This window comes from Coffea arabica, chromosome 1e (assembly GCF_036785885.1).
Source record: "Coffea arabica cultivar ET-39 chromosome 1e, Coffea Arabica ET-39 HiFi, whole genome shotgun sequence".
Classification (NCBI taxonomy): domain Eukaryota; kingdom Viridiplantae; phylum Streptophyta; class Magnoliopsida; order Gentianales; family Rubiaceae; genus Coffea; species Coffea arabica.
In genome coordinates this window covers 11,121,219-11,145,329 of record NC_092311.1, presented here as the reverse complement: position 1 = coordinate 11,145,329, position 24,111 = coordinate 11,121,219, and the positions used below count along the sequence as shown (strand labels likewise).

Genomic DNA, 24,111 nt, shown 5'->3' with positions numbered 1-24,111 from the left:
TTCAAGAAAAATATCCACATGGCAATTATTTAATACAAATTTTGAGCTAAGCTAAAGCATTTTTCTATCATTCAGCAGCAACATGAAGTCGCCATGCTTAGCTCTATTCCACTACGAAGATGCAACAAAGTGGAAGATAACATTTGCAGAACTTTATTCAGTTTCTATGCTTTTTTTTTTTTACTAATTCAGTTTCTATGCTTTGATTCAATAATTGAAAAATAAAGAGGCGTGAATTGTAAGACTTCTTGTTGTTCATCAATATTATTAATTTGTATTGGCACAACATTATTGGAGCTTTTGTCCCTGGTCGATGTTCAGGCTGGACGCAAAATAATTGTACAGGTGGAGATTCAAGCACCGAACTATATTTGGCAGCACATCAACTTTTAGGATACTATTTTTGTTTAGTCTCAAAAAGGATATTACGATTTCTTTAGTTTATTTTTAGTTTAAGACATTGTTTTGTTTTAAAGACTAGAAACCCTAAAGTCTATAAACCCTAAAGTCTAATCAAAACCCTAGTTTTCACTTGTGACTAGCCGGTTTTCTTAAATTTCTCATATTTCAACCGAAACCCTAATTGTAATCTATGCAATTGTAAAACCCCGCATATTTTCTTAAAATTTCCTTTAATTTGGAATTTATTACTTTACAATAACTTTAGTATACATTCACTTCCCTAATAACTACAACTAATCATAAAAACAAGGGTTTCCTTTTTACTTTCATCGTTACGATAAATTAGGATTTTCGCGTCTTTTCATAGTATGATTATTCGGTACGAAGTGTGGATCAAATTTTGTGATTAAGAGTGAGTTCTAGATGATATTAAGAGTATGATTAGAAGAGAAAATAATAAGTTAGTGAATTATAAGTTAAAACCCTGGTATACGCGATTTAAGGAAAAACGGGTTGAACCGACGGGTACCGTTTGTTACCGGATGAGCGCACCACTTGAACACTACTTTATTACCTTAATCTTCTCACTTTTATTTCAGCAAAATTGGCCCTAAATATCTTCTTCAAAGGGCCGAAATTCTTGACCAGAAAATCAAGGAAAAAGAAACAAAATTGACTTCCAATCAAAAGGTGACACTTGTCCAATTTTGATCCAAATGAATTCCTGTCATTTTAACCTTCTTGAAGCTTCAAATCAGCCACCATTTCTGCACATTCCAGCCGTGAGAGTGAGAGAGAAAAGAGGGAAGAAACCATTCAATTTCCATCTTGATTTTAGCTTAATTTAAGTGAAAATCCAAAAAACTAAACCGATTAATCACTAGTTTGGGAGCTTGGGAAGTTTAAGGAACCAAAAATTTCAAGGGGAAGTGGAGGATAACTCTAGCAAGCTTTGTTTTGAGGTAATATGGCTGCCCACACTTTTCTTTGTCCTTTAATCATGTTGGAGTTGCTTAGTAGCTTGTATTTGTGGTTATAATAATGCTTATATCAACTGATTTTGGATGATTGGAATGATGCAATTGAATTAGGGTTTGAATGATACCCTCCTCATACTTGTTGTATGAATGGTGTATGATGTATATATGTTGGTATAAGAGGTGGTAGTGATGGTTTCAAGCTAAAAATGAGATTTATATCTTGATTGTAGCAAATTTCCAGAATTGAAGTTAGTATGTACCCTGTTCTGTCTGGTTTCATTTCACCATGTTAGAGGCCGAATTAGGCTTAGCATAAAACATGAAAATTGTATATAATGGTGTTTTCTAATTTCCTGCAAAATTTCAGATCAATCGGAGCAACGTAGCCTGTAAAAAGACAAAAATACCCATGACTCTCATAGGTTTAGTCCAATGGACAGTTTTGACAGTTCACCAATCTGACCGCATCTGTTCACCCTGATGCATACTAAATTAGTGTTTTTCCAAAACACAAAAGTTGTATTATTATGTCTTAGCTTTCCAACACCACTAGAATCTCCTCGATTGGACTTCGGTAGCCTGAGTTATTGTCGTTTACGTATAAGGTGGTTAACGAGCCCAAATGGGAGATTCTGGTTCGGTCATTGGAGATTTTGACTTAGATACACTACAAAATGGACTAAGTGATCTTCATCAAAGTTGTAGGACTTTGTCTTAGATTCGAAACGGTATAAATTTTACCCCAATCTGATAAACGTAGCTTAGGTTGTGCTCGTTACGCTAAGTGACGGTAAATCTGTCTTTTGATTTATGCCTTAGATTTCATTTCCGGACATGTACCTAGTTTAATTTTGTACTTGTATGACTTTGAGCCTATTGAATGGCTATTGAAATAAGATTACTTTGTGAGTGACTTTGGGGCTGTTTGAGGGAAATATTGAAACCATAAATGGTTGAAAAATAGGTAAACACAAGGGACATGCCGTCAAATTGTCATTAGAGATATAAACTAGCTTTTGGAGTTCTAGTTCTGTATTTTGCAAATTTGACTTGGATGCACTGAAAATAGGGTTGAGGTGTCTTCATGGAAGTTGTAACCCGTTTTGTACCATTTTCATTATCATGCACGCGCACGTGCATTTCTCAACCGTTTTTGCCGTTTTGGACCGTTTAGGTCTACTTTTATTATTTTGTTACCATTTCAGCCGTTTCGGCCAATTTCGCCATTCTTTTAGCCTTAACGTCGTTTTTTACCATTTTTCATTATTTTTGACCGTTCTCGATCATTTAAGTTATAAACCGCTATTGTATGGTCGTTTCACTTATGTGTGTATATAATCTGTCTATACAGACTGTGAGGCTTTTTACGGTAATGGTCAAGCTCAATGATTTGTATCATTTTTCGTGCCAAGTTTTTATCAAGTGAGTAATTGGGTTGTTTATTGATGTGAAATTGTTAAAGTGCTTTGTATATGTTAAATGGGTACTTAGACGAGGGTGTACTTTATCTCACTCGACCTAAGCCCATCCTTTGTTTTGATTTCATATGTGAGAATACCTGTCTTATGTTGAGTATCACCCTTTTGCTGTGTGTTGATGGGGGTGGTTACATGAGTTGAGTGTCACCCTTTTGCTGTGTGCTGATAGGGGTGATTACATGACTTGAATTAAACCCCTTTTGCTGTGTGCTATTGGGATAAGTACTTTGTTGTGTACTTTGTCGAGGGATACCATCTATTGAGAGATTGGATATCTCAGGGCTTGGTTCCAGCCCGATTCCAAGGGTAGACGAACTATTCGAGCCAGCCGGGGCTTAGTCGAAGATAGTTCCATGCTAACCTTGGGATTTAGTTCTTTGTTAAAGCTTTGACGAAAGCTAAGTTATTTTGTTTCGCTCGAGCTACTGTGTGCTGTTGACTGGCCAGCGGGGGTTGATAAGGTGAACGGGAAAAGTTAAGTGGAGTCTACAGTCTATGAATACTTTGGTTGACGGAGTGTCAACAGGCGTTCAAACTCGGGGAATTGAACTGGTTTTGGAGCCACCTGTATCCTACCATTGTGATGTTACCTTTCTGTTATTGATGTGAAATATCCTGATTTACTTGTTTATTGGATGTGATTTTAGATTTTTATCCCTGATTATTCACTAAGCATATAGCTTACCCCATTCCATTTGTTTTCCTTAGCAGGGGGTACAAGCGAGGTTTGAGACATGTTCAGATTAGCGTAGTCTAGTTGTTTTGAAATTTTCACTTGTACTCGCGCTAGCACCCGACTAGGGTTGGTTGGACTTAGATTGTAAACACGTTAATGTATTTGGGCGTGTATAAGCCTTGTAGCTGGATCTGAGCATAAATATATATATTAAGTTTGAACTTGTGGTGTTACTTAGTTTCTATGGATGTAAGTTATTTTCTTGAGTTTTGAGGGAGTGAGTCCTGGCGAGAGTTGGGCAGGTGACCCGCCGAACCCTTTGGTACGCCTTAGGGGGAGGTGGGGCCGTCACAGGTGGTATCAGAGCCACTTCGCGTAGTCTCTGCACAGAGTGAGCTTGGACCAAGTGGTGTTATGGTCCTAATTTCGTGTATAGGTGTAAAGGATTAAGGATTCTTTTGAGTATAAGTTACGAATCATGAAACGTTCTAGGTTTAAACCTTTATCATGGTACTTTGGGGACAATAGTTAGGTATGTCAGGTAGAAATCTCTAATATAGGTGATTTACTCTTGGGACCAACCGGCTCGAGTGGTGAATTGTCTTATTGTGGATTCTTGTACTTGTGTGCCAAATAGTGGAGAGCGCTAGAATAAGGGTCTGTATCTTGATTGCACTTGAGGTGAGTTTTGATGGCAAAGGTTAAGGCAGATGATTCTAACATTTAACCTAGTCATTGGACTGATCAAAGGGATTGGAAATACTTGAGTTGCCTGAGAACGACTAGGCTGCGCCCATTTGAGACTTGAACTTGTTTTGGCGAGTGTGCTCTTACGTACATGTAATGGACCTGATTTGACTTTACGCATGAGTAATATGACTTATATGTGGACTTGAATTCGGTGACTGTTTGAGAATGTTAATTGCTGGGTATAGGCTAGCCGAGTGAGTTCTTCTTCATACCCGTGCTCCTTGAACTTGAAGTAATTGACTCTGCTTTTGAACTTATATGTTTGAACCCTGCTTTGACCTTGCTTTTGAACTTATTCGTACTCGTGTGGTTGTAGACTGACTACTACTCCTCTGTAGCGGTTGAACTGAACCTCTCTGGTGAGACATTGCCTGTTGTGTTTTCAAGTACCACCAGGGATGAACTTCTTGAACTGAGACTCACTGGTGAAGTATAGCCGTTGTGCTAGCTTGTTGTGTTGTCCAGCACCGCCAGGGGTAAAATTTCCGACCTGAGAAATTTTTGACTTGAGGCTAAGCCATGTTCTGAATTTTTCGAATATCTGAGACTTTATTTTCAACTCAGGGCCAGTTGTTTGAACCAAACCCTTTTGCATGTTCTAATTGGTTACTTGTTTAGCTATCTGTTGGCTCTTTACTAAGTGATAAGATCATATATAAGGGATTGGAGTGATTTGTAGTCCTTGACTGACTTTGGAGGACTATTTTGACTGGATCAGTACCCATTGGAATTTCGAGGACGAAATTCTTTGAAAGAGAGATTATGATACCCCAACTTTTAGGATACTATTTTTGTTTAGTCTCAAAAAGGATATTACGATTTCTTTAGTTTATTTTTAGTTTAAGATATTGTTTTGTTTTAAAGACTAGAAACCCTAAAGTCTAATCAAAACCCTAGTTTTTACTTGTGACTAACCGGTTTTCTTAAATTTCTCATATTTCAACCGAAACCCTAATTGTAATCTATGCAATTGTAAAACCCCGCATATTTTCTTAAAATTTCCTTTAATTTAGAATTTATTACTTTACAATAACTTTAGTATACATTCACTTCCCTAATAGCTACAACTAATCATAAAAACAAGGGTTTCCTTTTTACTTTCATCGTTACGATAAATTAGGATTTTCGCGTCTTTTCATAGTATGATTATTCGGTACGAAGTGTGGATCAAATTTGGTGATTAAGAGTGAGTTCTAGATGATATTAAGAGTATGATTAGAGGTGAAAATAATAAGTTAGTGAATTATAAGTTAAAACCCTGGTATACGTGATTTAAGGAAAAACGGGTTGAACCGACGGGTACCGTTTGTTACCGGATGAGCGCACCACTTGAACACTACTTTATTACCTTAATCTTCTCACTTTTATTTCAGCAAAATTGGCCCTAAATATCTTCTTCAAAGGGCCGAAATTCTTGACCAGAAAATCAAGGAAAAAGAAACAAAATTGACTTCCAATCAAAAGGTGACACTTGTCCAATTTTGACCCAAATGAATTCCTATCATTTTAACCTTCTTGAAGCTTCAAATCAGCCACCATTTCTGCACATTCCAGCCGTGAGAGTGAGAGAGAAAAGAGGGAAGAAACCATTCAATTTCCATCTTGATTTTAGCTTAATTTGATTGAAAATCCAAAAAACTAAACCGATTAATCACTAGTTTGGGAGTTTGGGAAGCTTAAGGAACCAAAAATTTCAAGGGGAAGTGGATGATAACTTTAGCAAGCTTTGTTTTGAGGTAATATGGCTGCCCACACTTTTCTTTGTCCTTTAATCATGTTGGAGTTGCTTAGTAGCTTGTATTTGTGGTTATAATAATGCTTATATCAACTGATTTTGGGTGATTGGAATGATACAATTGAGTTTGGGTTTGAATGATACCCTCCTCATACTTGTTGTATGGATGGTGTATGATGTATATATGTTGGTATAAGACGTGGTAGTGATGGTTTCAAGCTAAAAATGAGATTTATATCTTGATTGTCGCAAATTTCCAGAATTGAAATCAGATCAGTGCACAGATTCAAAGGAAGCGTCACAATAAATATTGCACTTTCAATTGCCAGGATCGGATAAGCAAGTGCCATTTTTATTTCTATCAACTATAGCTCATCATTCTTGTATCTTAATTTTTCACTTAAGTTTTGTTCCAGGTCAACTATAACTACTTTTTGTGTTAAATTAAAGGGATAATTTCAGAAATCTCCTTTGAGGTATCTCACAATTTCATTGAACACTCTTAAAATTTTACACTTACCTTTCTTGTCTATTTAAATGGATGATGCGAGCCTTAACATTGTAATAAAATTCTTTTAATTGGTATGCTTTTATAGAGAATGGGTTTTCTAATTATTTTTTTCCTTCTTAATCCTTTCTTTTATATTTTGTCAGCAAAACCATAGAACTATCAATTTTATCCCTAACTTCTATTATGACCAAATGGCAAATTGGAAATATTTTCTGATAATTTTGAATATGATACAATTTTTTCATGAATTTTTTTTGAGTCAAAATCCACAATAACTCAAAAGGAAAACAGCTTTAAAACACTACCAAACTATGGCACACTGCCACAGCTAAAAAATTTCACAAACTGGCTTTAAACCACTATGAAACTTTGGTACTTCCACATCTCAAAAAAATTCAGTAACTTTAAAAAATTATAGGGACACTTTCTTCTCCATCTTAGAAACAATCTACATACCCATCACAGTAAAGTACCATAAAAAATAACTTATCATAATGGTAAATTGATTGCCATAATTGATTACTAAAAAATAAATATGGGTATGAAAAACTTGAAATTTATTCCTTGTATATACAATTGTTTGGTTACTAAAATGGTCAAATCAAAGGAGGTAAATGTCATGTTTGAAATCTCAAAGAATCTCAATGAAATTGTCAGAATTTTAGGGGAGGTTTATTAAACTATCTCTAATATATAAGTAAAGCCATTTGTTGAAACTCCCAAAAGACTACTTTTTTTTCTATTCTGGAGACGGTATTAATTTTCAAGTGAAGGAGGATATCAGTGCCTTTAATAAAAGGAAAACAAAAGCTAAATTAAGTTCAAATTCCAATCAAGCTTTATTTCTTTAGATCTTACAAGATTACTTCAGCTTCTTGAAACGTTAGTATTATCAACTGCTTGAAGTATTAGGTTTGCTTCGACTTGGTCATCGCTCCCAATCCTGACCAGAAAATATAGATCAATTCATAAAAAAAAGGACATTTGATCAAAGAATAAATTTGCCTAAATTAATTTCTGCGTGGAGCGATGGCATGGTCAAGTGATGATGCAATCAGTTCGATCACCTTTTTCATATTTACTGCTGCATGAGGTCACTTTTTTTTTGTTATAACTAAAGAAAGTCAATTATAATTGAGTTTCTTCTATAATTCGGGTCATCTTTTTGTCAGTTGTTGTTAATTTCTTTTCCAATTTCAGCTGAAATTTTCTCTCCATTTGGCTTTGTTATTGGTATTGTTCTGGTTCTTCTTCTGTTTGTCACTTGTTAGGATGTAGATTTTAGATCGCTGGTTTTTTTGTTCTACTCTGCAGCTGTATCTGCTTGTGATTGATTAGTGCTTGAATCACCTTTAGACCCATTGAACTTAAATAAAGGTTAAATTACCTCTTACCCCCTGTAGTATAGTGTTTTGCCACATAACGCCCTTAAGGTTTAAAAACCTGAATATAACTCTCTCATGATTTAGATTAAAGTGTCATTGTTAGTTTTTACATCAAAACTAATGGCTAATGGTAAAAAGTCAAAGTTAAACTAACAAATTGACAAATTTACGCTTTCAGTACTTCTTTTTCCCTCCAAATATAAAAAAGAAGAAATTGAAATAAAAATTGATACATAAGAATAGGAAAATACCAGTAATGATTTGGTTTCAAAGCCTATAATGATATTTGTAATAAAAATGGATTTGGAATTTTTATTCTTATTTATTTGTTTTGTATTTCCCTTTCATCTTTTTTATTTCTTATTTATTTATTTTTTATTTCCCTTCTATTCCTTTTATATTTGGAGAAAATTAAGATTTTGTAGGTCAAAGTATAGGTTTTCAAAATCATCTCTTCTCTTTCCAAAAAAAAAAAAAAACAGAGAGAGAGAGAGAAAGAAAAGGAAAAAAGGAAAAAAAATAGTGAAAAGGTGAATTTGTCAATTTATTAACTTGAATTTGACTTTTTACTATTGACTGTCAGTTTTAATGAAAAAACTAACGATAACTTTAACCTAAACCATGATGTAGTTATATGTAGGTTTTTAAACTATAGGAGAATTATGCGATAAAGCAGCAAACCACAATGGGTACCCTTGAATAAAAGGATAAGTATTACCTATATATTTGGTGTAAGATGGAGTACAGGAAACGAACCTAATCCAGGATTTGATGTCTTTAAATCTCGAGAATTTTGTACGGAAGCTTTTTTTATAGTCAATCATGGTAATATATTTGATTTGTAAGATCACGTTCCCATATTGGAGCATCAACAACATAAGCCACAAGAAATGTATTTCTAATGAAAAAACAAGGGCAAATTATATTTTACCCCCTATAATTTAATATTTTTGTACATAACTCCCTTATGGCTTCAAAAACTATACATAACTCCCTCATGATTTGGATTAAAGTGTCAAAATGACGAAAATAATCATTCATAACGGAACCTTTAAAAATATTGAAATTACCCTTGTTTAAAAATTAAAATGGTTGAAGTGACCAAAATATATAAATATAATATACATGACGCACTAACTTCATATGATTTTATGTTTTACCATAAAACCCCCTTATGATTTTCAAAATATATACATTACCCCCTGTGGTTAATAAATAATTTTCAACTTTACATAGGGGTATTTTTGATATTTTAGGTGACTCTATTATGGATTGCAAATTCCGTTACTTTGATACTTCAATCCAAAATATAAGGAGGTTATGTATAGCTTGTGAAACCATGGAAGGTTATGTACAAAAATACTAAATCACAGGGAATAAAGTGTAATTTGCCCAAAAAAAGGACTCAAAAATATTCATTTTCAAGAATATAATCAGAAACGAGAAACCGAAATTGGATATGCATGATGATTTGCATTTTCAATAGGATTGATAGAATCGAAAAGGAAAAAAGAAAAAATGGGATTGCTTACTATTCATGCCCATTTTCATTTATTCTGTAAATGAATCAAAATGAGAAAATTCTAACAAATTCCAGCTGACGTTGTTTTACACTTCTTCCCACTCGGATATAGAGCTAGGCACGGCCTTATGTGATAAATTCATGCGTAGACATTTTACTTGCGGAGGAACCTCTCAAACCAATAAGAAGAAAGTTTACGAAATCTTTGCAAGGTTTTGTAGTCTACATAATTGATCCCAAAACGGACGGAATATGCATCAGACCATTCAAAATTGTCAATAAGTGACCAGCCATAGTATCCCTTCACTCTAACGCCATTGCTGCAAATTAAAAAAGAAACAATGGGGAAACGAAAACCGAGTTAAAAAGGGTTAATTAAAATAGCAGATATAATTACAGGAGCAAGTAATTTGTTTATGATCTTCATTGACGTATTTCAAGATACTTACCTGATTGCTTTTCGAAGAAATTGAAGGTGACGATAATAATATTGAATTCTAAAGTTGTCTTTAAGAGCTTGCTTAAGTGTCAATGTTTGATTGTCTTTCTCATCAACCCCTCAAGAATGAGATAAAAATTGAGATTAATAGTGAGTTTATATATATATATATAGAAAAAGAAAAATAAGAAGTGGAAAAGAGTAGAAGAATACCATTTTCTGTAATATAAATGATTGGGTTCTTATATTTTCTTTTTATATAGATAAGAAGATCCCAAAGCCCTTTTGGATAAACATGAAGCCAATCTGAACCAGCCTGTATAATCAATTTTGAAATTTGTATAGAATTATTTGAATCGATTGCACAAATATCTTCTTATGGTTAAAAATTAGACTGTCAAAATTTGGACAAAACATAGTTATAAGGTCCAAAAATAGTTACCTGTACACCGATAAGCTGCCCATTGCGCGACGCTAAAATTATAATATACACTATAATATTATTCAAAATCCATTGATAATAGTAGAGTACCCAATAGAATAGGCATAATATGTAGATTAAATGTAATAGTACTTTTTTGGAAGTTGAACTCAACTTACCTGTTACATTAACTTGCCCGTCTGTACTGTAGCTTACGTTCACCTTATTTGGAGGAGATGCAAGATGGACAGCATAATTAGCTGTGTAGTAGTTTAAGCCAAGAAAATCATATGATCCTATCAATTTCTTAGATTGCTGAGGTCTGAATTTTGGAAGCCGATTGCCAACAAGAATTCTCATTGAAGGGGGATAATCACCATAGACCAAAGGATTCATGAACCTAAAACACATGCCAATTTTGAATAGGTGTCAATATGTTGTGTTTATTTTGTATTCTAAAGCCACATCGATCATAAGCACACCAAAAAATGATGTGAGCCCGTTAGAAAATTTTTATCATTATAACTCACTACCTACATTGCATACAGAATAGCATAAAAATATTAATGTTCTTTGGAGGAAGTAATATTAGTCCTAACTTTTTTCATGTATCCGTAAGAGGCAGAATGAAATCCTTTACAAACATTATGTTTTGTTGAATAGGTGCTAGCCCAAAAATATTCTTACGGGGGCTGCTTTGTACATTATTTGATGATCACCTTCTTGCAGAATAGTTTGGCGTACTTACCATCCAAACATGAAATCAAGGGCGCGAATGGCTGCTCGTTGATCAAGAGCTGAATTGGAAAATGGCACAAACCAGTCACTAACCAGTGTAATCCCAATTTTTCCTTTTTGGTGAGCCTAAAACAAATTCACACTTTAATCAGTAATAGGGAATTCAAAACTCAAAATTGATTATTAAGTTATTTATGAGTTTAAATCAAATATATAATGAGTAACCTGATAGTTTGTCTTGTATAATTTAACTACATCAGCATGGGCCAAAAGTTGGTGGTGTGCCACCAAGTAGGGTTCAGTCCCTGAATTTCCACTTGTGCAATTATTGTTCTTCCAAGCAGAACATCGACCAGGGGCAAAGGTACCACTATCATAACCAATTGTACTAAAGGTCCAAGGTTCATTTAATGTGATCCAATGTTTCACTCGATCACCAAACCTCTCAAAGCATAAGTTGGCAAAGTCGTGATAATCTTTTCTGCAAAGTATAGCACCATCAAATGTAGAACCGGATGCATATCAAGTTTTACATTACGAATTACTCCCATTTGATTTATTACCTGTGGAAAGTTCATTTGGTGGCCGTATTTTATAAAGAATAATGGTTAAACAAAAGTCATTCCAAATTAAGGCTTTAGATTGTGCACTATGCATTAGGACTTATCTTTCTTATGACTTAGGTCTCGTTTGGAGTCGCGATGCTTTTAATTAAAAAATATTTTTAGGTGCTAAAAGTACTTTTAAAATGTTTAGTGAATATTAGGATTAATCTTATATACATTGTTAATGTATGCAATGCAACCATTAGATATATGACACGTGCAAATTTTGAATTTAAAATTTAAAATTTACTTATCTGTCATCCATCCAACCATAATAGTGTATACACTAATTATGTATATAAAATTTACTCTAAATATTATTCTATAAAGTTAAGAGCAAAGTTTTTGGTGTTAAAAATACTCTTAGTAAAAGCTCAAATTTGGTGCTTTTAGAATAGCTTTTATGATTTAAAAAATAAAATATCAAATTTAATTATTTTATCCTATATTATGAATCAAATAAAGAGATAAACACTTTTAGAAATTTTTAAATTATATATTATATAATATAATAAGTACTTATTGAACTATATCTCTAAATAATATATTTAAAAATACTTTTATTGAAAACTCTATTAAGGAGGTACCTTTTAAATAAGCTATTGCAATCCTAATTGGGCCCTTAGAGTCGGGCGCCGAAGCTCTCTTCACGGTTACTGGATCAAATCTGTTCCGTGTTTGTGCGTTCTTCTCCTTTTCTTTTTCTATGATTGTTTTTCTCTTGTTTCTTTAGTTTTGTTGGGGTTACTTGTTCCTGCTGTAACCGCCCCTGCAGCTCTCAACGCCTTAAAATTTCTACGGCTTCGGCTTCTGCTAGTAACGGGATGGTGGCCCAAGTTCGTTGGGCAGACTTGAGTCGAAGTGGACAGCTTGCTGTCGTACTTGGTCAATTTAGACAATCGTTTTTGTTAATAAGGATCCTCGTGTGCAACCCAGATCTTGGGCTCAAGTTGCTGGGCGAGTCCACAGGGGATTGCCTTGGCAATCGTCCGCCAAATCCTAATTGCCCTGTTCACGTAGCAACTGAGAAATATAGTTCGAAGGAGATCGCGATTTGCGGTTACGACCTGAATTGTTCTATATCGGTTAGGCATATTGATCGTAGTTTCAATGAGACACAAATTTTGAATATTTAATATTTTAAAAATTATGAATAATATAAAAAAAATATGGTAAATAAAAATAATTAAAAAATTGACAAAAAAAATCTGTAAAATTAGTAAAAGAAAATCTCGACGAGTTAATTAAGAATGACTCAAGACAACTCGATCGTTTCTATCTGTGGAAAAAATTTCTCAATCGAGTTCTCAGCAGTCCATGTATCTCGGAGTCATTCCGCTCCAATATCGGAACGTAGAGCTCCGTTCCGGTGATGACTCGTTTAAATCGTCTCGAGCTCAACTGAGTTTTGAACCATGAGAGAATGGGAAGCATGCAGTGGGTTTTACCCTAGGGTACTCTCCTCCCTATTCTGTCATGAAGAGATTTGTGGACTATCGATGGAAGGAATTAGGGCAGGTAGAGATTATCTCATTGCGCAATGGAGTCTTTATCTTCAAATTTGAGAATGAGGAGAGCAAATTACATGATCTGGAAAACTCACCTTTGTCATTGGCAAGCAAAATGCTATACCTGCGTCCATGGACTCTAAACTTGGATATAAAAAAGCGAGGATTTGGAGGTAATTCCAGTCTGGGTTCGTCTCCCACATTTGAAACGTCATTACTATACTGAAGCTGGGCTTTGTAAATTTGCCAGTTACCTTGGAAGCTGCTATACACTGATAAACAAACTGCCACTCAAAGTAGAGTTTCATATGCTAGAATTTGTATTGAATTCAGAGTTGATACTGGAAGACCATCTAGGATACCTTATATAAATGAATTTGGACGAATGGATTATCAGGAGTTTGTTTATGAATGGGTTCCAGTGAACTGTGATAAGTGTAAGAAATTTGGGCATCATCATACTTCATTACCCCTGAATCTTAAACTTACCGCAAAATGGATGCCTAAAATGAAGCCAACAAAATGGAATGTGGATGGCAAGGAAACAAAATCGCCTGTGTTTGAGGAAGGAAAGCAGAATGCAATATTGGATGCTGGTTGTACAAGTACTATCTCTGAATCTAAGGCTCAGGAACATGCTGGGGATCAGGGTTATACTGGAAATGAGGTAGTTGTTGGAGTTGTCAATGATGTATTAGATCATGAAGTGGCTGATATTGTGGAGAGCTCTCCAGACCAGGAAAGGATGTTGCTTACTAGAGAGAATTTTGACCAGAAACATTGGATGATGCAGAAGCATAGTGCAGTGGCTAGTAGCAGAAGAAAGGCAATAGAAGGTCAAAAAGCCAGGCAGAATATTGATGCTCCTTTACAGACAAGGAACACCTGCAATCCCCTAGCTGAGGGGTAGAGATGGAGTCTACCAAACAAAATGCAGAATTAAAGGTTGAGAAATTCAGAAAAGGAGCCCGGAAGAAGGGAGGTACCAAACTATTTACCCTTTACTATGCAAATACTATTCTGGAATATTGCAGGATTGAATGACCCTATTAAGCAATTGGAACTTAGAAAAATTGTAAATAGTACAAACTATGACATCATTGGTATTGTAGAGAGTAAAGTGAGGCTTTGTAACATCAATCATATTGCCTCTTTTTGTTTTCCTAGTTGGCAGTATATTCATAATGGTACTAAAACTAGTGTTAGCAAAGTTCTATTTTGTTGGAAACATAATGTCAATTGTACTATGATAGCCAAACGTGAGCAGACCATCTCTTGTTCTGTTGTACATAGGAATACTCAGTTCATGTTGACTATGGTATAGAGGAGAAATAATGCAGCTATAGTCAAATATCTTCTAGAGTGATGCAGACAAAGGATCATTTTTCACAAATACAACTATTGAGGTAAGAGCAACCTTTTGATACCGATCTTATCAGTAAAATAAAATTGTTAAGTGCTGAATATGCCAAAAATGATAATGGTATCAAAAGAATACCAGGGTGCAAAATTGATAAAGATTGGCATAAAAAGGATGCAAAATGTCGGCATAAAATTGTTAACTGTTGAATATCAGGGTGCTTTTGTTGAAGGGAGGCAGATTGTGGACAATATATTGGTGATGCATGAACTAGTAAGGGGTTGCAGTAGAAAAGGAGCAAAGCCTAGAGCAATCTTGAAAATTGACATAATGAAGACATATGATACATTAAGCTGGGAGTTTCTTTTTCACACTATGAAGCTAATGCAGTTCCTTGAAACATTTATTCTACGGGTAAAGAAATGTGTAGCCATGGCTTAATTTTTTATCAGCTTAAATAGTGTTTTAACGGGATATTTTCATAGTGAAAGAGGATTAAGACAAGGAGATCCTATTTCTCCCTATCTTTTTCTTCTTGTTATGGAGGTATTTTCTATGCTTTTCACTGCTAATATCTCCAAGTCAAATTATGAGTACCATCCTAGATGCAAACATGGCCCGCCATATCGTCCGATAGCGATACGTATCCGTCGAGTCATAACTGGAACGAAGGGAACCAGTACGATACCGATTCTCGAATCGTGGATATTACCATATCTATGACGACTCGCTCTGACTCAGTCGATATTGGCCGATTCGAATCCGTGATGCATGATATCGGCCGATATATCCGAGTCAACTAGGAGTCGACTTGGATAATTTTTTAAATTGTGTCTTTTTTGGTATTTTCTAATTTTAGTAATTTTATCAAACTTTCATGTGTTATAATGTGCATATCACCCGATATTTGATATGTCGCGATGAATGTGAAACAATCGACACCGCGACGTGACCGCGACCCGCGATGGCGAACCATGGATGCAAAGAATTGAATCTTAGTCACTGTATTTTGCTGATGATTTGTTTCTTTCAGCAGCAAGCAATATGCAATCTTTTCAAGTTATTAAGCAAACAGTTGATGAGTTTTATGCCCTATCTAGATTGAAACAGAATTTCGGTAAATGTCAGATATTTCTTGCTAGAGTCTCTGAAAAACAAGCAAACAAACTATGTGATATTGTGCAAATGGAGTAAGGTATTCTACCTGTTAGGTACTTGGGACTACCTTTAATCTCTGCAAGATTGACTCTAAAAGATTGCAAGCCAATTTTTGAATAGATGCAGCAGAAACTATTGAGCTGGGCTAATAAGAAACTTAGCTGTGGAGGTACATTACAACTTACTGTATCTGTATTATATGGTATCTTTCTGTACTTGTCAAGAATTTTCATTATACCTAAAGCTGCCACTAGAAAAATGGAAATTATGATGTCTTCATTCCTATGGTCTGGAGAGCTCAAGAGGAATTATAGTGTGAAAGTGTGAAAGAACGGGGTCTTGGAATAAATGACTTGACCTTATGGAGCAAGTGTTTAGTTCTACAGTTGATCTGGAATATATGTGATAGGAAGGCATCACTATGGATCAAATGGGTTCATACAGTTTTTCTAAAAGGCAGTTCATTTGGGGGTTATAAAGCTTCTACTGATTGCTCGTGTATGGAGAAAGTATTAATGCTCAGACCTCTTGCTCAACCACTAATCAAAAGATTATTCAAAAAATGGAAAAATTACTAACTTTTGGTATGACCAATTGCATCCTATAGGTCCTTTATATATGAAGTTTAGTAAACATCTTTTGGTATGCTTTGGATGGAACGACAAGGACACAGTGGATAAATGATACTTGGGGATTGCCTGCTGGCAGGAAATTCTCAAATCAAGCAAGTATATTGAAGAATCAGACTCCTGATTTTTTTTTCGTCCTCTTTATTACTAATGAGGATCAAACTGCCTGGTTAGCCAGCTCATCTGGTATTTTCACTGTCAAGTTAGCATTGAAAATACTCAGACCCATTAGACAAAAGGTAAACTAGTACAAGGTGGTATGGAGCAAGGGTTACGTATTTGCATTTGTTCTATGGTTAGCTTGCAGAAGAAGGTTAAATACTAAAGAAAGAGTGAGGAAATGGGGGTATTGTTCAGATAGTCCAGAATGTGTGCTATGTAGATGTACAGATGAAACCATTGATCATCTATTCTCTGAGTGTACCGTAGTTGTTGCAATTTGGCACAAGATACAGGCCTTATGCCCGGTATATAGGGGTTCTTACCCCAGGGTTGTTGAGCTTGAATGGATATGTCAACACTGGAAGTCTATATCCTTCGGTGATCAACTCAAAAGGTAAGCTCCTGCATGCAGAGTGTATCATGTATGGAGGGCAAGAAATTCTGCTATCTTTCGGCGTCGCTCTTTGTCTGCTGTACAAATTGTATCTAATATCATTACTGAGGTTCAAGGAGTGGTTGGGACTTGGAGAAGTGTGGCTAGAACCAAGACTAATTGGGACTTGGTGATGGAAGGGGGAGGGTCTCCCATGAATGTTTCGATAGTGTTTAGCTCATGTTCTGTATAGTGTAGCCTCTTGTTGTTAGCTAGGGAAGGATACTCTTGCATCTATTCAGGCTTCTTTGCTTGAGTTGCACAAACTTAAATGCTCTATCAATAAGTTTGATCTCTTTTGCTCAAATAAAAAAAAAAAGTCATTAAAAGTACTGAAAGCTCCATTTCAGGTATGTTATTATCTCTTGTCTCCTAGTTCTTGGACGAATAAGAAATCAAGCGGAAGATATAAAGGAATTTTTTTTTTTTTAATTACCATGTGAGACTACTGTAGTAAATTTAGGAAAATTCACAGCTAATCTTGTATACAGTAAGAAGTTAGGAAAGAAAATTCATGCTCTTTTTTTTTTTTTTTGCAGAAATTTTTTTGCATAAAAAAATATGATAAAATTTTGGGAAACAATTTGGTGCAGTGCTCAGAATTTGAGTAACAAAATTGCAATTCTCCCCTGAAATTATACAAACCCTTCTTTAGGGTGTAAGTGTAATTATTGAAATGTGAGGAGCGGTAATTATGTTTACTATGGTACTACGAAATCAACATACATTGTATTTGTTTGTTGAATCATTTATTTCTTGCTTTTCTGCTAAACTGTGTTTTGTTGATGTGTTATATGTGTTGATTTGTTATTGCTTCTTAATTCAGTTTGGATTAGTTGTTTTTGGGTGTATTTTTGAAAAACTTTACTGTAACATATCTATGAAAACAAGTTTTTCATGTACAATGGTACAGTAATACACAAATAAAAATAAGTATATAAAATACAAAAAAATAATTTCAAAAACAAAAAAAAAACCTCAAAAACACCAAAAATAGCCTCAAAAAACAATCTCATCTACAATAAAATTTTTTTACTTACATTACTACAGTAAAATATTCCAAAAATAGCTCCAAAAACAGCTAATCCAAACGTAACCTTTTTTTGAGATTTTTTTGAATTATTTTTGTTTGTGTATTACTATAGTATTGTATTTGAAAAGCTTGTCTTTTAACAAGGGGGAAATCCAAACGGATTAATATAGCAATATTATATGAAGAGAGATCAAGACTCACACAATCTTAGGACTCAAAAAACCGCCATACTCTTCTTCTAAAGCCTGGGGAACGTCCCAGTGGAAAATTGTCACAGTTGGTGTTAAACCTGTACAAATGGAACTTCAAAGTTATCCTTTGATAAGATGAATGCATAGACCGTTAAGAAGATCATATGGAAAGAAAAGCCTTGCGTTTTTTAATGTTATATACCATTAGCCAGAAGTTCGTCTATGAGCTTGTTGTAATACTGAATTCCTTTCTCATTTATTCCTTTGCTAAAATTGCCATCTGCAAATTAAATCATTGTAAAGTTTAGTAATAATATGTCATCAAATTCAACTTGAGCTTCATTTCTTGGATAATTAGTCAGCCAAAATTATAGCGTAATTAAGATTTATTCACTGATGCCTAACCAGGAATTACTCTACTCCATGCAATTGAGAAGCGATAAGAATCTCCATTCATTTCCTTTAAGAGCTTGATATCATTCTGTCATATGATCATAAAGATAAAATTGTAGAAATGAACTTTTCCCAAAAAAAAAAAAAAATCAGTAATGATAAAGAGTAATAATCGATTATTCTTGCTGGTTTTTTAGCTTAATTATTCTGCCTGTATCATATCTGTATTGTTTAATTTTTCTTTAACAAAAACAAAAAAAAGATTTGACTTGCATTACCTTATATCGATGGTAGGAGTCTGTTGCCACATCACCATTACTGCCATTTGCAATTTTACCTGGTACTTTCAGAGTGATGTTGGTCACACTAGATTATCAGTTTAGACATATTGCATTGAAAAACACTTGATTATGATGTTAAATAAATTGGAAATGGTATAAAAAAATATTCACAAAAGCATAAGAAATCTCACCGCATAGACCAATACTATTATTAAATAGTATTTAATACGACAAACAAAAGTACTAATTACAACTTAAAACAGAGAAATGTACAGTTTTACTTGCAAGAAGATATAGACAAAAGTTGATTAACCTTGGAATGTAAGTCACTTAAAAAAATTTTCGATTATGTACAAAATGCAAAATACCACTTAGCCTCATATAGCACTTAATTTCTATAGTAATTTAATTTAACATCCTATCCGATTCCAACTCATGTAGAAAGCAAAGCTCCAAACACTATGAGAAGAGGAGTCCGTATGAACAGAAAAAATTTGGTGTCAATCAAAAGGATTGTTGACCATAATTTTGTAGAAAACATATATGAACAACAAAATGACCGGGAACATTCAAATGCCTCAAACCTTAAACATAGAAGAGAAAGGTTTACTGGTTAGAGAAAATGTAGACCTGGAAATTTGTGCGTGAAAATATCCCAATTGCTAGGACCTTTTCCGTCAATGTTCCAAGCACCTTCAACCTATATGAAATGAAGAAAGTCAGTCATTCCATTCCTGTGTGTGCTCCAACAAGATAATAATCCGTAGTTCCGTTCTAAACTTCTTAGCGACAACGGAGGGATACTCATAGTCGTCTAATCATCTACTGTTTTACTTCCAAATTCAGAATTCCAGAAAAGGATCAAGGTGCAATAAATAAAATACATTAAATGAACACAAAAAATAAAAAATTTTAACTGCATTGGTCAAGGCATCACAAATATTTTAGGATATCCAAAAATGAGAAACATGGCTGGCATCATGAAATCAACTACTAAATATCTGTGAAAGCCTTAATGTAGTGGTGAAGTTTGAAATCCTAAGAATTAGTGATTTTGGATTTAAATCGCTTACCACTTTTCTGTTTCTTAAATTCCATCCTTGATGAAAAAAATTAAGAAAACAATGCTAAATAAATAGATTGCAAACCTGATAAGCAGAAGTTGCAACCCCAAAGACGAACCCTTTGGGGAAACTGCTCCGGTTGAGTACATCTATACCAAAGCTTGGCGATAATGGGGCAACACCACGGTCAATTTTGTGCAAGCCACGAACCCTTGCGGACACTTCACGGGCAAAGGCATTTGCTCCATGCACATGGAAAATGACTAGAAGTACAAGAAGGATATGCCCAAGGAATTCCATGGCTTGTTTTACGTTTGCAAATAGCTACTCGAGCATAAGGTTTATACAGGGAAGGAGATCCCAAGAAATTTCAGGGCTTGTTTTTACGTAGCTTTCATTTAATGGCACATGCAAAACCGATGCACAAGCACGAAAGTCCAAATGGAAAAGACAATTGAGAAGCTTATGTGCAAGAAGTTAACACAAATTTTTCTAATGTAAATAATTACTTGTCAAGAATCCAATTTCTTTTACTACAAGCCATTTCAGTTTTCAAGAACTCTATGCCAAATGACCGTTAAGTAGTGACTGTTTTAATAATTCTTTATATCTAAGTCCTTATCAAGTACGGAAAATGCATTTTTCATCCCCAATGTTTGGGTTGCTGGACAATTTCAACCCTAAAATTTTAATCAAAATGCATTTCATCCTCGTATTTTTATAATTGTGATCAATTTCATCCCTAAAGTTTCATACAAACGCATTTCATCCTCACAGTTTCATAAATTTGACCAATTAAGGACAATTGAATGATTCTTAACCAATTTGAACGGAATATCATCACATGACTAGCATTTCCTATTAATAATTGTATTATTAATACTTAATTCAGTCATTGATTAAATTATATAAATAATAATGAGTGTGTTCGAATAAGAAACTATTTTTTTAATTTGTGATATGATATATGTGAGATAAAAAATAGATTAGATGATAGATAGACAACTTGAAAAACATGTATATGATGCAATAAAACAAAGTTTTGCAAATAAATGACAATCTAAACAATTATTTCTTTCAGTTTAATATTTTTCTTCAATTGGTTGCAATGGAATTGTTTGAAAAATTTGTCCAATTGGCTACAATTGGGTTATTTCTTCTCCACAACTTCATTTCCTTTCGATCTTTTTGTTCAATTTGTGATGAAAAAGAGAATAATGGTGGCTAAAATTTTTTTATTTTTTAAACAAGAAAGTGAATTAAAAAAACAAATTTTGAGGATTTTGTTGGTCCAATGTTTTTTGTATTTTACTAACTGACATGCCTTGGTCAAATAATGACATTCCAGTCGAATTGGGGATAAATCCACTTTTCATCCCTACACTTTTAACTAGAGACCCAACTTTTCGACAGAATACATTTAGTACACGAATTAACAATTTCTGGCCACATTTAGTCCAAAAACAGTAAATTGCTCAATTTGGATGGAGAAGGCCATGTGTGTATCACATGGCCATCAACAAAAAGTAAAATATCAGTCTAAACCAATGAAACAAAACCCACCATTTTATTCTCTCTTACCTTCGTCGCTTTCCTTCTCCAAATTTCCCCTTTTCACACCAATTTACAATTTCCATCCTTAAACCCTAGCTTCCAAATCTACAATCTACCAAGAAATGGAGTATAGTTAATGGAGTCATCCATCATATCAAGCTGCAGCAAAACTTCATCTTCAATTGGTACTTGCCCTAAAATTTCTCAAATTGAGCAATTTACCTTTTTTTGACTAAATATGGCTAGAAATTGTTAATTCGTGTACTAAATGTGTTTTGTCGAAATGTTTGGGGACGAAATGTGTCTCTAACTCAAAATTTAGGAACGAAAAGTGGATTTTTCCCTTATACAGAATCCAAAAATGACGTGTAGGTTGTGATAACATATTGTTTGGTGCAATCTATTGGAAAGAATAGTTCTACTAGAGGAAAAATCCACTTTTCGTCCCTAAACTTTGAGACAGGGATACATTTCATCCCCAAACTTTTAGACGCACCACATTTAGTACATGAATTAATTAGTTTTTGCCACATTTAGTCCAAAAATGGTAAATTGCTTAATTTGGATGGAGAAAGTCACGTTTGACACGTGACCGTTAAGTAAAAATAATTTCTCAGTCAAAATTAACGGGCATGTCAAACTTCTCCATCAAAATTGAATATTTTACCGTTTTTAGACTAAATATGGTCCAAAATAATTAATTCATGTACTAAATATGGTGCGTCTAAAAGTTTGGGGACAAAATGTGTCCCTAACTAACAGTTTAAGGACGAAAAGTGGATTTTTCCCCTTCGAATTGCTTGACAATCCATCAATTGTCCTTAATTAGTCAAATTTATGAACTTATAAGGATGAAATGTGTTTGCATCAAACTTTAAGGATGAAATTGGTAAAAATTATAAAACTATGAGGATGAAATGTGTTTTACTTGAATCTTTAGAGATGAAATTATCCAACACCCCAAACAATAGGGATGAAAAGTGCATTTTTCCCTTATCAAGTAAATTCTCGGTCGATAATGCGCTAAGTATTGTTTGCTATTTTTTGCTTATTTTTGGTGGAAGTGTATGATTTTTACCCTTCAGATTTATATATAAGGGAAAAGGATATCCTTTCTCATTTTTTTCATTTTATATTTTTTAAAAAGAAAAAAGCTTAGGAGGAAGAGGGATCACCTCATTCCAAAGTCAAAGTTAACTACTTGCTATATACAGTGATTCGTACCGACTGACTATCAATGTGTGACTATTACTTCCTTCACAAGTAGACCGAACTTTTCTTTTATAAGCTAATCCACTTCGCCTAATTGATCAAAATATTGTTAGATGACAAAAAAGTCGGTCAAATATGGTGGCTTGGCTGATTGGTATCAATATATGCCCGTCGTGCCATCTTGGCACGACGGGCAATTTTTTTAAAAAAAGCTTTCTGGCCCGTCGGGCCATATAGGAGCGACGGCCAGAGAATGCAGAAAAAAAAATTTTTAATCTTTCCGGCCATCGCGCCATGTAGGATCGACGGCCAGAGAATTCAGAAATTTTTTTAAAAAAAAAAATTCTTTGGCCGTCACGCCATTCAGAAATGTTTTTTTTAATCTTTCTACAATTCAGAAAAAAAATTTCTTTTCAAAATTATTTAAAATCAAAACTTTTAAAAACAATTCAGACAGTCCGACAAAATTTTAAAAACAAACACTGGTCTCGCATAGCATTTTAAAGGATGCTAGGTTTTAAAAATTTGATTCATTTGTTAAAGGATTTAGGGGTTTCTTAAAGAATTAATTTTTACCATTTTAGCAAGGCCAAGGGTAAGGGCAAGAAAACGATGAGGCATTGATATTATTTTGTCTTCGACAATGTTTAATATCTCATCCATTTAATGCATTCCACACAATCTTGACATTTAATTTAATTTAGTTGTCTACTTTTTCTGTTTAATCCAATCACTTTCAATTTGAATAACATTAAATATTTTCAAAATAGAGAAGTACAAGTTATTTTATTAAACCCTATAATTGGATAGAAGGGTCCCTATAGGATAATACCTACAAAACAAATAAGTGCTAGTTATTTTACGTCTATTTTAATTGATTAAATTATTTAAACTAATTATCGTATACCAAATAATGACACACAAACAATTCTTCATTTCTACAAATATGTTATTAATCTTTTTATATGATTGCATTTTATATGAAAATTTAAATATATAAATTGCAATTCGTGTTGTAATTTTTCATTTTTTAACACAATTACGGTTCCTTTAACATTCTATGGGAATTATAGATAATAAAGTTAAAATTAATAAATCATAATAATATTAAGCAATGCTTCCATCCATTATGCAATCACTTAAACTTAAATCATATTATTAAACCATTTTCTAAATTTAACAAATCATAATAATTAAACATGTTATATAACTTAAGCTTGTTATAATGGTAAACCTTAATTCCTTAAGAAACCCCTAAATCGTTTAACAAATGGATCAAATTTTTAAAATCTAGCATCCTTTAAAATGCTAAAATGCTACGCGAGGCCAGTGTTTGTTCTTAAAATTTTGTCGGACTGTCTGCATTGTTTTTAAAAATTTTGATTTTAAATAATTTTTAAAAGAAAATTTTTTTCTGAATTGTAGAAAGGTTAAAAAAAAGCATTTCTGAATGGCGTGATAGCTGAAGGAATTTTTTTAAAAAAAAAAATT

The 24,111-nt window shown here is 33.9% G+C and overlaps 1 protein-coding gene across 1 annotated transcript; it reads right to left on the bottom strand.

The window, feature by feature from the left end:
* Positions 1 to 9,451: 9,451 nt before the first annotated feature.
* LOC113691640 (beta-glucosidase 12-like) lies at positions 9,452 to 20,154 on the bottom strand. Its single transcript, XM_027209875.2, has 13 exons — positions 19,939 to 20,154; positions 19,421 to 19,490; positions 18,788 to 18,846; positions 18,522 to 18,597; positions 18,319 to 18,396; positions 18,127 to 18,214; positions 11,263 to 11,518; positions 11,048 to 11,163; positions 10,479 to 10,699; positions 10,321 to 10,352; positions 10,092 to 10,194; positions 9,889 to 9,997; positions 9,452 to 9,759 (listed from the first exon to the last, which is right to left on the bottom strand). The coding sequence occupies exons 1-13, from the start codon at positions 20,152 to 20,154 to the stop codon at positions 9,594 to 9,596; spliced, it is 1,590 nt and encodes a 529-aa protein (XP_027065676.1). The 3' UTR covers positions 9,452 to 9,593.
* Between the last annotated feature and the right edge of the window lie 3,957 nt (positions 20,155 to 24,111).

Bases quoted from the DNA above. Each gene is read 5' to 3' on its own strand.
- LOC113691640 (XM_027209875.2), bottom strand. From the start codon at position 20,154: ATGGAATTCCTTGGGCATATCCTTCTTGTACTTCTAGTCATTTTCCAT. The intron at 9,998-10,091 runs GTATTCTTCTAC...CTCATTCTTGAG, and splicing joins CATTTATATTACAGAAAATG to GGGTTGATGAGAAAGACAAT. The intron at 9,760-9,888 runs GTAAGTATCTTG...TTTAATTTGCAG, and splicing joins TTTCTTCGAAAAGCAATCAG to CAATGGCGTTAGAGTGAAGG.